We start from the raw sequence: 11,854 nt of genomic DNA, 5'->3' as shown, positions 1-11,854 counted from the left end.
CCAGTCGGAACGCGCACTGAGTCGCCTGGGAGACGACATCGCACCTCCACAGTTCTGGACGCGCTGCTCTGCGTCATGGCCTCATAGCAGGGCGAGAACGGAGCCCGAGCTCGTGCTGCCTCGCAGCCGGGGAGGAACTGGGATTTTCAGAGGGAGACGTTGCGTCCTCTCCTCGTCACTGACCCGGGTCGCGGAATCTTGTCTGCAGTGGTGCAAGGTGTGGCTTTAGGTGAAAACCAAGGCTGATAATGCAGCGAGGTTTCAGTCCGTGGACTCACAGAGAGGTCGGGATGGCAGGGTCCTCACTCAGGCTGCCCAGAGCCCCTCCAGCCTGGCCGGGCACCCGCAGGGATGGGGCACCCATGGCCGCTCTGGGCAGCAGTGCCAGGGCCTCAGCTCCCCTTCTTAGATGAACAACATCTAAACCGAATCTCCCATCCTTTACGTCAAAACCATTCCTCTTTGTCCTATTATCTGCCACCTCCTTGAAGTAACAGAAGATCTGCACCATCACCCCAAATACACACGAGGTCTCCGTGACTTATGCACTACACGTAAGGTGTCGCGTGGAAACTTCTTACCCTGAACAGAAGCCAACGTGAGGACAGGGGGGATTTTCCACCCTGTGTCTTGCACAGATCAAGCAAGGTCTCACACAATTAGGAAATAATGCTGTTATTTATTGGTGAATTGTTGTAATAGAAACATGGACAGCCACAGTTGATGGCAGCAGCAGTTGTCCAGGCCTGGGACGTGGTGCCCGGCCCCAGGGAGAGTGCTACCATCCCCTGTAGGATGGCGGTGGTGGCAGTGGCGGTGGCGATGCCCAGCGCAGCTGGGGGCTTCTGGGCTTATTCCTGGTGTACATGGTCGGGCTGGGGGGTGTGGGGGCCATGCTGGGGGCAGCCGAGCCGGAGCACGCTTTGGCCTGGAGGGCGGCGATGTGCTGGAGCTCCGCAGCACCCAGGCAGGACGTCCTGGCACACGTGGAGCCTGCTGGTGCCAAGACCGTCTGTCCCCTTGGCTGTCTGTCAGGCTGTCTGTCTGTCCTCATATGCTGAGCGTTCACGGGCAGCAGACTGGGCCGTGGTGGATTCCATGAGGCACCTGCAGAGACAGGAACTGCTGAGGGCCCGGGAGCCCCCCGCTCTCCTTCCTCCCGGCATCGCACAGAGCAGCGCGGGAATAAAGAGCGTGCTGGGATGGGGATGGGGGAGCAACTCACTGTTGTTTCTGCCTCTGCCGCCGGATGCAAATGCAGCACACAATTATTAGCAGCAGAAGAGGAACAAACACACAATGGCACCTTTCAGGCAGAACATGGGGACGTCCTTAACGTAGATGCCCTTAGTGGATTCTTCACCACATGCACCTGAAGGAACAATTGTGGTCACTGCTGCGCCTCGTGCCTAACTGGCGATCTCATCAGAGCTCTGACATTGCCATGAAATGTTCCAGGAGGCCACGAACATGAAACGCAACAACAGAACCTCCAACCTTCAGCCACAGAGCTCTGTGCACGGCTTTTACCTGCAGCGCCAGCTGCTTGCACGTCCTCTGTGCCTTCACGGGAGATGGGCAGCGTGTGGCTGCTGCCCTCCTGAAACACAGCCTCGTCCACAGGCTTTCCATTGGTGAGGGGAAGAGAACGGAAAGGAGACGAAGAGGGGAGGAAAAGAGAACTGGAGGGGTAGCCCCAAAGGCTCTGTTCTGGCAGTGACTTACCTCCGAGTTCCACCTCAGGAACAAAAGCCAAATCCGACCAGGCAATCACAGGAAAACAACCAATTTCTAGAATCACAAAGAGATGAGAGAAGTTTCCTTTAAACGTGTGTAAGACCACCATGGTCCGCATGGAGCAACATTTGGCCACTCGGGCCTTTCTTACTGCAGATCTGTGATGGGCACAAAGGAAACTACAGCACGGGAGGAAAACGTGCCTGGCTCTTCCCTTGGGCTGGGGGCGATAGGGACCCTGTGTTGGGAACTGGGTACTGGCCACCTTCCCCTGCCCAGCATGTCCCCCATGCAACGACAGTCCCAGGGAAGTCTGCCCGCTGGCCATGGGGACACAGCCTGACTTCTTGCCCCCCGTGCCACTCATTTTTGTTCACCCACCTGCTCCTGGTGCTCACCGTGGAGCAGCACCGTCCTTCCAGCAACTTGTAGCCATCAGGAGGAGGAGTATGAGACGGGCAGAGGCCGTTTCTGTCTTGGAGCATCCTGGCCATGTGGCAGCTTCCTCTTCCTGGCTTGGATTCTGCCAGTGCACTGCTGGTGCCCACTGGTGGTGCAGGTGGGTGCTTAGCACTCAGCCGGCTCGGTGCCATCCCTGCTGTGGTTGTCCGGCACGGAGCAGGAGGTGCAGCCGGGTGGCAGTGCCAGGCGGGTGAGAACCACCCGGGGCTGCTTCTGCTGTGCCTCCTTCATCAGATGTGCTGTGCGGGGCGAAGGAGGTGCTGGGACATCCAGGGGGGCCGGCACAGGCAACTCTGGTGATGTGCTGCGGGGCAGCAGGAAAGGCATGCAGGGCAGCGGCCTGGGGAGCTGCCTGGAGCACGATGGATGCGTGCAGAACAGGTCGCTGCTGATCCAGGCCTCAGTCTCTGCCTCTCCATTTTGCTCCCTGCTGGCCCAGGGAAAGTCAGGGAGCGCTGAGATGAATGGTGAGGTTTTTGTGCTGCTGGGGACGTCTGGGCTCGGTGGCTGTGTGGCATCGATCCACCGCAGCAGCTCTGCCCTTTCCTGGCTGTCCAGTTCTGTGATGAATGGTGGTGTTTTACTCTACTGCTTAGTTTAACCTTTTGCTGGCCCAAGCATATTCTAAAAAAGGGAGCCTTCTCAAGTCAGTAGAAAGGGGCCCCTAAGAAAGCAATGGAACGGGAAGATAAGCAGGATAAATTACTGAGGCATGCAGGGCGGGAGAAGAGCTCAGAACTGGGACAAAGGTTGAAAGGACATGGTGAGGAAGACGTCTGACTTCATCCCGGAACGACCACCAAATGGGGAGGAAGACATTGAGCCTTCATCCAATGGAAGCTAATGTGCATGCCCTGGGGAGGGGGACAGCATGTCCCCCGGAAAAGTAATAAATATGTCAGTGGGTATTGGGTAATACTGCTGAATATGTATGGCTTGACTTATAAATGTATTGAGATCCCACTCTCTGGTGTGCAAGCTAGCCGGAGCGATCCTCCTTGTACTCAACGTGTGGCGCAGTGCTGAAATAAACGTATCTGCTCTTATAACCTTACATGTGTGGAAGAGTTTGATTCCGCAAATCAGGTGGAGTCGCCGTCCCGGGCAGCGTTCAAGAGGCGTCTGGATGAGGAGCCGCGAGATCTGGTTTAGTGCTTGTGGTAGCAGCGGTGATGGGAGGGCGGTTGGACTGGATGATCTTGCAGGTCGTTTCCAACCTTGTGATTCTATGATTATATGGTTCTGTGCTTCTATGATTCTGCGGTTCTATGGTTCCATAGTTCTACGACTCTTCGCTGTCAGCCCCGTCTCCTCGGCGCGGAGGGAACGCACAGCCCCGCCCCTCCTCCCCCCCTGGAGCCGCAGCTGAGCGGCATTGCGCGCCGCAGCCTGTCGCGGCGTGATGACGTCACCACCGGAAGCGCTGCTGGGTGATTTTCCGGTGTCGGTCGCTGCTGCCGCCTGCAATGAGCAAGCGGAAGGCGCCTCAGGAGAGCCTCAACCAGGGCATCACAGACTTCCTCATGGGTACGGGGGGCGCGGGGAAGGGGGGGGGAATGTGGGGAGGAGGATGTTCTGGGAACCGGTTCGACTGCTCCGTGTTTCTCCCCGTAGAGCTAGCGAATTACGAGCGCAACGTGAACCGAGCCATCCACAAGTACAACGCCTACAGGTACCGCCTCCTTTTTCCCCGCTCCCGTCTCTCGGGGGCCTGGCCTCACCGCAGGGCTGAGCGCTGTTCGGTTCTGGGCGCTGACCGATGCCGTTCTGCAGGAAAGCGGCCTCTGTCATCTCCCGGTACCCCAGCAGAATACGGAATGGAGCTGAAGCTAAGAAGCTGGTAGGTCCCGGGGCGAATTTGGGCTTCTCAGGGTGGAGAAGCTGTGTTAGGATGGTACCGAGGTTTCCAGGAGGAGGGAAGCAGTGTGCAAATGACTCTGTATCATCAGCTTCTGCTGGCAGCTGGCTTAAGGAGGGGGGAGCGGGGCATATGAGCTGCAGGGATTTCATAGGTGGAACTGGGGACTCCAGCTGGGTCTCCTCGGTGAAAGGCTTCTGCTGAGACAGGTTTCCCCTTCACACAGAATCACAGAATGGCCAGGGTTGGAAAGGACCTCAAGGAGCATGAAGTTCCAACCCCCTACCACATGCAGGGCCACCAACCTCCACATTTCACACCAGCCCAGGCTGCCCAGGGCCCCATCCAACCTGGCCTTGAACACCTCCAGGGATGGACGGGGCATCCACAGCCTCTCTGGGCAGCTGTTCCAGCACCTCACACCCTCATAGTAAAGAACTTCCCCCTGACATCTAACCTAAATCTTCCCTCCCTCAACTTCAAACCATTTCCCCTCATCCTGCTGTTATCTACCCTTTCAAAGAGTTGTAAATTGAATTGGAGTTGTAGGAATCAAAACCTAGTTTAAAATAACTGTTTTCAGAGGACTTGTATTACAGCACTTGAAATACTGTGTTTGTTCTACTTGTGTTATACCCTTCAATGCTCTTGATCTCTCATAGACCAGTGTTTTAAAATGGTTTCTGTGACTTCATGGTTCTTTTTGTTGAACGTTATTTTTCTTAGATAGAATGACTGTAAGTGACCTTGAAATTGACTTGTATTTCATCCTTCTTCAATGTTTAGGATGGAGTAGGTGCTAAAATAGCTGAGAAAATAGATGAATTTTTATCTACTGGAAAGCTTCGCAAATTGGAAAAGGTGTGTTTCCTTCCCTTATGCTTTATTTCTCAGTAGTTGTTTTACTTTGTACTTTGTGAAGTAGTCTGCTTGCTTTGTGAAGTTTCTGTTGCTCTCTGTGGAGAGACTGATGTCAAGCAGAAGAACGGTGGGCTCTGTGCAAAGTAAAAAGTGGGGAACAAGAAGCTTAGCCAAAGCCTCAGAACTGTCTACTTATGAAAATATTTTAGATTGCATAATAAGTACATGAATGTCTTCTGTGGGAAGTGGAGTTCTGACTCTGGAAGGATGTGGAATTGAGTTTTAACCACGCTGTTTACTTTAGTATGGGCAGTTAAGACAGTTAATTTCCAGGAATGATACATATGGCACTGGTCTAATGCACAGTATTACTGTTAGTTCAGTTTCGTTCTGATTTGCAGTAGATCTCCAAAGCAGAATCTGACCAAGTTGTTTTATAAGCTTTCTTTCATTACTGAAATGGAGTAAAGAAGAGTTTGTTCACATTATGATGTCTTTGCAGATTCGACAAGATGATACAAGTGCTTCTATCAACTTCCTGACACGGGTTACTGGCATTGGGTAAAGCTTAGTTATTATTTGTTAGTGGTGGGAGGGGAGTCGTTGTCAGAGTTGTGGAGCTGTCAGTTACAGATTTTGCAATAGAAGAGTGGAAGTAGAAAGCTCCTGTGTGCAAGCTGAGAGGGGAAGGAGAGAGATGATCAAAAACTGCATCAAAAGATTGAGAAAAGTAGAAACAAGATTGAGAAAATAAGGATCAAGAAAGCAGAGTAGGAGCCTATGAGATTATGGTGCAAAATCTGTTAGGGAGTATAGTATTTGTACCGTGTTTGTAAAAGGAGATCCAGAACCCTGGCAACTCCTCAAAAACAGGGCTTTTCAGAAGGATGATACGAGGAGGTCTTAAGCCTGTTCTCCTTCCTATTCTGTGCATAGGGAAATTCTGGCAGCAAAGAGCTCAGTCTACAGACAGGCACTTAACTTAGCATGTGCATAGAAGCAGAAGTCCATATCTTGAATGAGAAGGGCTGTGATACTGCTTGCCAAGAACAGGATTGGCTAAATACAGAATATTTGTGCTTAAAAACAGAACAGAGTGGAATGCCGTGGGGAAAAAGAGGGAAAAGCAATATTGAAACCCCTTGGGATTTAAGGCAGAGAATGCAGTGGTTCTTAAGTAATTCTGATGAAAGATTTGCTGCAAGCTTGTGGATGTTTATGTTGTGCTTATGATAAACCCTTTGGCCAAGTTGCTTTTCTGTACTGTAGGTTGCAAGCTAGAGTCTTGTGTGGATTTTTGTTTTTAAGTTCTATTCTAAAGACACTTGCATTGTTGCCTTAAGCTGGTTCAGAGGCTGCTTATAGTTAATGTAGCTCTTGTGCCTTCAGTTACATATCAGTATTGTCTAAAGCTGCATTGGCTGTTTGGTCAGATTTTTTGTTTCCTTTTTAAAATCATAAAATCAGTATATAGTTCCATCAATACTAAAAATGTGTGGGCCAAGCTTTGGATAGTTGTTTCTGTTGCTTGAGAATACAAATTGAAAATGTGCATGACAAAAGGATGATAAGCATTATAAGAACTTTAATCTTGACCTTGAGGAATCTAGGCAGTAGATGTGAATTCTAATGTCCTTTGCAGCATTGTAAGATTCCTGCTGTTCCTAACTGCATGTTGCTTTGCCCCTTTTGCAGTCCTGCTGCTGCTAGGAAGTTTGTTGAGGAAGGAATTAAGACTTTAGAAGGTAAGTATGAGTGTAACTTTGGGTCCTTGGTTTATTCTCCAGTAGTGTTTCTTATGTCACGTTGCTTGTTTCACAGTGATGCTGTAATAGCAGATAAGCCTTCAGTTTGAGGAAACTGTTTTGATAAAATAACAACAACAAGCTAACCTAAATGTAGTGCACAGGCTAGAGGCACTATATACACACGTGCAGTAGAGTTTATATATTTATATATACATATAGAATAGAATATAGAATGTATAGGTTATATTGAAAATAACATCATTTTTGTGTTTAAAATTAATAGTCCATTGAAGTCTGCATCAGGAAGGTGTGCTAGGCATTGCTACTCATACTGTCAGCTGCTGAGCAACCTGTTAAAAATGTCTTCATTGTGTATGAAGTTGTTATTTTTTTGTTCGATATTCCTCATTTGTATCATCTTTGTCTTGTTGAAAACTCAATGTAAGTATTTTGCCCTTAAGGAACTTTCCTTTTCATCTTTTAGATCTAAGAAAAAATGAGCACAAGCTGACCCATCACCAGCGAATTGGGTTGAAGTAAGCTTTTTTTGGCTGCTTGTGCTTGGCTTTTCTAATAACTGCTTAAGACACCACAATGTAATGTAAGGTTCTGGAGCCTTCTCTGTATGCTCTCTGTGCAGGGACAGCTTTGGTGTATCTCAATCAGTGGCAGGGATGCAGGGTTTGTGGCCTGCTAGTGAGAGAGAAGTGTTTTGCAGCTATTTATTTACTTATTTATTTTCCCCACTACTCATCTGAGCTCCGTACTTAGTATGCATCTTTATATGTGTGAGTATTCACAAGAAAATACTGTTAAGGTAGGCAGTATAAGATTATCCACCTGACCTGTCCATGTTTCCTACATGTTTTTAGCTTGTGTATCGTCCTTGGGTCTGCTTCTGGCACTGTGCTCAGATGTTACTCTAGTGCTGAACTGCAGGAATAGTTTTCAGCTCTCTGCAGGCTTCTTTTTGTCTCTGGTTCCACTTTAACCCACCTGAAGTGGGATTGGAGGAAAGTCCTACATTTAGGAGAGCTGTCTGAAGATGCAGGGATTGGGCTGGTTCTCTGTGGTGAGAATGGGGAACGTTTGGCGATGCGATATAAAAATTCTATTGTTTCTTCTGATACCACTTTTAATTGACAAAAAATTTTAAGATGCTACCCATACCCCTCTTTCAGATGCTTTTACTTTTCTGTACACAGATATTTTGAAGATTTTGAGAAAAGAATCCCAAGGGAAGAAATGTTGCAAATGCAGGTCAGAAAGTCTTTGTCAAAGACTTGAGGCATTGAAGGCCAATGAACAACAGGCATCTTGAAACATTCATCTTTCCTCTTTTCATAGGAAATTGTGCTGAAAGAGGTGGAGAACGTGGACCCAAATTATATTGCTACAGTCTGTGGCAGTTTTAGGCGAGGTTGGTACACTTTGTTCTTGCTGTATTTTATTTTGGGCAAATAAGCAAACACGATAATGCATGTTTTTCTAGAGAGTAAGTTTATGCTAAAAATGCTGTTTCTGGAAAATTACCTGACTATTATCTCCAAGAAATGTGTGTTTTTCAGAAGAGGTTAGAAGCATTTTCATCAGTGTTCATATACTTACGTAGGAGGAATTTTCTTTGCTTCTTACTTGCCTAGGTGCAGAGTCGAGTGGTGATATGGATGTTCTCTTAACCCATCCGACTTTCACATCTGAATCATCCAAACAGGTGTGCTTCTCTGCTACTATGTTTAATACTGAGCAGTATTTCCAGAAGGGTATTTTAAATTTGGATGATATGTAGTGTCAGACTTGCGTTTCATTTTCCTGCATCTTTTTGTAGCTGTTTGATCACCATTTTTATTTTGAGGAGTGAACACGTGGATCTGAGAAGCAATTTTACGTTGTGTTCTCAGCACGGTGTCTTTACTCTCATCCTTCCCTCACTCATCTTCCTTGATTCTTCTAAATTCATATGCTGTACAAAGTAGAATTGTAACAACTATGTGAATAAAGCAGGGATTAAAGTATCTCCTTATGTCACCTCTTTCTTTTGGAGGTGAAGCAGATGTCCTGCTGCCCTTACAGTCTTTTGTGGCTACCTCTGGGGCAGTCCTAATGATAATCCATTTTTTTTGTGTTGCTTCTATAGATTAATTGCTTTGAAGTTGAAAGCTCAAACCAGGAAGCAAGTTTTGTCACTCTAAATGAAAACAATCTGATATGGATTTCACTTGGAAACTTTTCTCATGTTTCAACATTGTAGTTTTATTAGCTTTTTCTTAGTGTTGCTCTGATCCTTTTCCTCTTGGTCACATTTCATGTCGGTAACACATATGATTGTGTGATGTCCTGCAGCTAGACAGGTAAGATATTCTTAGAAGTGAAGTAATTTCTTCTGTGTTGTTACTGTTCCTAGTCAAAGCTTCTGCATCAAGTTGTAGAACAACTGGAAAAAGTCCACTTTGTCACTGATGTGCTGTCTAAAGGTGACACCAAATTCATGGTAAGACCTTCCAGAGGAAGGGGGGATGTGGTAGGGATTACCTCTCATGACAAAAGCTAGGATACGTACAAAAATGTTGCTTAGACTGCTGCTGTTGTGGGATTTTTCGTATTTTTTTTTCTCTTAAAAGCTCTTTGCAGTTGTGGCTTAGTGAATCTCTTGTTAAAATGGAAAATAATTCCTGTTGTCCTTCCTGCTATATAACTTAAGAAGTAATTATGTGCTATGTTGAATTACAGTCCTCTTATCAGCAGCAGTTCCCAGTACTAGTGATGTCCAGCTGTTCTAATAAAATATTTGATCAGTTCGGTAAGAATTTAATTTTACTCTCCAAGATAATTGATGATAAAACAAGAGCTGTGTGCATTTGGAACTGTGTATTTTAAAAGTTTGGTTAGCATTGGGGTAGTCGAGAACAGTCAAGCTCTATAATGTAAGTCTATCTCAGACCTGTTGAACTTAATTTTTAATTTCTTACTTCCTTTACTTTCTCTCAGGGTGTCTGCCAGCTGCCAAATAAAGATGATGGAACATCTTATCCACATAGGAGAATTGATATTCGGTATACTTTCCAATAAATAAAGAATTTAGCTGTCTGCTGTATTACAGACATTCGTTTCAAGTTCTGCATCCAAATCTCTATTTCTGTGTTTAGAAAAAGGCATTTACTAGGTTTCTAATTGCCTTGTTTGGAAACCACTGTGTCAGTGCCCATGTCTAGAACAGGTTATTAGCAAGAATACTGTATTTGAAATCGTGGTTTTGTATCCAGTTTCAGAATTGTGACCTACTTGATGATGCTGTTTTGAGATGAGTTCTTGGCAGTAATTAAAGCATCGTAACAATAAGTTATGAGTCAGGTTAGATGTGTTGTACCTTTCTCTGATATGTACTTCATTCTTGAATTGGGCATCTGAAAGAATCAAATGTACAGAATTCCAGAATGTGTGTGTTTGAACACCGCTCTAGATCTGCTCCCTTTTTAAGTGGCTGAATTCCAAATGGCTTGTAGCTTCATATTTGTCCTAAATATATATTTCTCTTCCGTTTTTATTCTAGGCTTATCCCTAAAGATCAGTATTACTGTGGTGTACTGTATTTCACAGGCAGTGATATATTCAATAAGAACATGAGAGCCCATGCTCTGGAAATGGGCTTCACAATCAACGAGTATACAATCCGTCCCTTGGGTGTCACTGGTCAGTCTGGGCTTTTAAACAGTATTCTTTCTTGTTGCACGGTTTGTGTGATCCTCTCCTTTAATCATTTTCTCAATAGGAAATCTTGGCAAATACTGTAATTAACAAAATTTTTCACTCTGTCCTTCCTGGAACCATAAACCATGTTAGCAGAGGGAAATATAGACAGCACTGTGGAACAAAATAAGCACATCAGGACACCTAATCTACTTGGTCTTAACTGAACTACAGTTTGGATTTGCTGTGCAATGCACAGCACGTATTTTCTCGTTCTTTTAATGTGATTTATGTCTTTCAATTCTTTCCCATTAGGGGGAGGGGCCCTGACTGCAAATTGTGTGTATATATTTTTTTTAACCGTATAAGCATTATAGCTCCACAGTTAATTATTTTATTTCTTCTTACACTATATTATGTGAAAAACTGTGGGTTGTGTTTGTGGTGGTGGCTTTTTGTGGGGGTTGGGCTTTTTTCCTGTGTGTTTTTTGGGGGCAGGGTGCTTATCATTTCACTTGCAAATACATTTCGCTTACAGCGGATTGTCTTGATCTTGCAATGCATTTGACAATCCAGGATTATATGGAATTTCCACCTTTCAAATAGCTTCTGTAATATGCTTGCAGGAGTCGCTGGGGAGGCCCTACCAGTAGAATGTGAGAAAGACATCTTTGACTACATCCAGTGGAAATACCGAGAGCCAAAGGATCGGAGTGAATAACCGTCTGCATTTGTCTGACTTAAAAGACGTTTTTGTAGCTTTTTGTGAACATAAGTGTAGAAAACATGCATATTCTTTAGACGTTACTGCAAAAAAATGTGCATGGCTGATATTTAAAAGGAGGGTATGTTAGTAAAGCTTTAAATCCTTTCTGTACTTTAGAGTGAAACAACACTCCCTGAATAGTGCTTGTAGTCTGCCTTCTGCTGTGCTTGTCCTGGTAGCCTAGAATACTTTCTGCTGTTTTAAGCTATAACCAACCCCTCGCTCCTTAAATATGGTATTTTATTGTTTTTTTTTGTCTAATATTTCCGTATTTTAAAATGTAATTTGTTTCTTTCTTTCTCTTGGTCCTTTGTTCAGTTCTAACATCATCCATCTGTACAGTTCCTTTCTTTGCACTGAAGCCTGTAGAGATGTTTGTGGAGGGTTTGAAGTGGATGCAATAAACAATTTACCTTAAGGGGGAAATAAACACTTAATTCTCTTCCTTTGCTGCTGTTCTTAAATGGTCATAGATCCATTCCTACATAAACTTCTAAAGACAAAAGTACTCATTCTGGGTTAAGGTTGCAGGTGCCCTATCCCCGACTAGCCTTCTGCGCATGCGTATCCCTACCACTAACCTGCACATGCATACCCCGACTAGCCCTCTGCGCATGCGTACCCCCCACTAGCACTCGACGTATGCATACTCCGGCCCTGTGCACATGCGTACCTCCTAGCTTTCTGCGCCTGAGTGCCCCCCCGCTAATACTCTGCGCATGCGTACCCCCTCCA

At 45.8% G+C, this 11,854-nt stretch overlaps 1 protein-coding gene and 1 pseudogene across 2 annotated transcripts; one reads left to right on the top strand and one right to left on the bottom strand.

Annotated features, from left to right (window-relative positions):
• Positions 1-659: 659 nt before the first annotated feature.
• On the bottom strand, positions 660-3,575 carry LOC104914243 (uncharacterized; annotated as a pseudogene). The gene is made up of 4 exons (XR_014887940.1): positions 3,540-3,575; positions 2,119-2,784; positions 1,226-1,791; positions 660-1,107 (listed from the first exon to the last, which is right to left on the bottom strand). The product of XR_014887940.1 is annotated as an uncharacterized LOC104914243 (transcript).
• POLB (DNA polymerase beta) lies at positions 3,574-11,564 on the top strand. Its single transcript, XM_010723155.4, has 14 exons — positions 3,574-3,726; positions 3,814-3,871; positions 3,973-4,039; positions 4,844-4,918; positions 5,421-5,479; positions 6,614-6,663; positions 7,151-7,202; positions 7,872-7,926; positions 8,014-8,086; positions 8,310-8,380; positions 9,071-9,157; positions 9,655-9,719; positions 10,217-10,356; positions 10,980-11,564. The coding sequence occupies exons 1-14, from the start codon at positions 3,666-3,668 to the stop codon at positions 11,072-11,074; spliced, it is 1,008 nt and encodes a 335-aa protein (XP_010721457.1). The 5' UTR covers positions 3,574-3,665; the 3' UTR covers positions 11,075-11,564.
• Positions 11,565-11,854: the final 290 nt, after the last annotated feature.

Source organism: Meleagris gallopavo, chromosome 24 (assembly GCF_905368555.1).
Source record: "Meleagris gallopavo chromosome 24, MGAL_WU_HG_1.1, whole genome shotgun sequence".
Taxonomy (NCBI): Eukaryota; Metazoa; Chordata; class Aves; order Galliformes; family Phasianidae; genus Meleagris; species Meleagris gallopavo.
This window is presented reverse-complemented; position numbering and strand designations above follow the sequence as displayed.

Bases quoted from the DNA above. Each gene is read 5' to 3' on its own strand.
- POLB (XM_010723155.4), top strand. From the start codon at position 3,666: ATGAGCAAGCGGAAGGCGCCTCAGGAGAGCCTCAACCAGGGCATCACA. The intron at 4,919-5,420 runs GTGTGTTTCCTT...ATGTCTTTGCAG, and splicing joins AGCTTCGCAAATTGGAAAAG to ATTCGACAAGATGATACAAG. The intron at 8,381-9,070 runs GTGTGCTTCTCT...TACTGTTCCTAG, and splicing joins CATCTGAATCATCCAAACAG to TCAAAGCTTCTGCATCAAGT.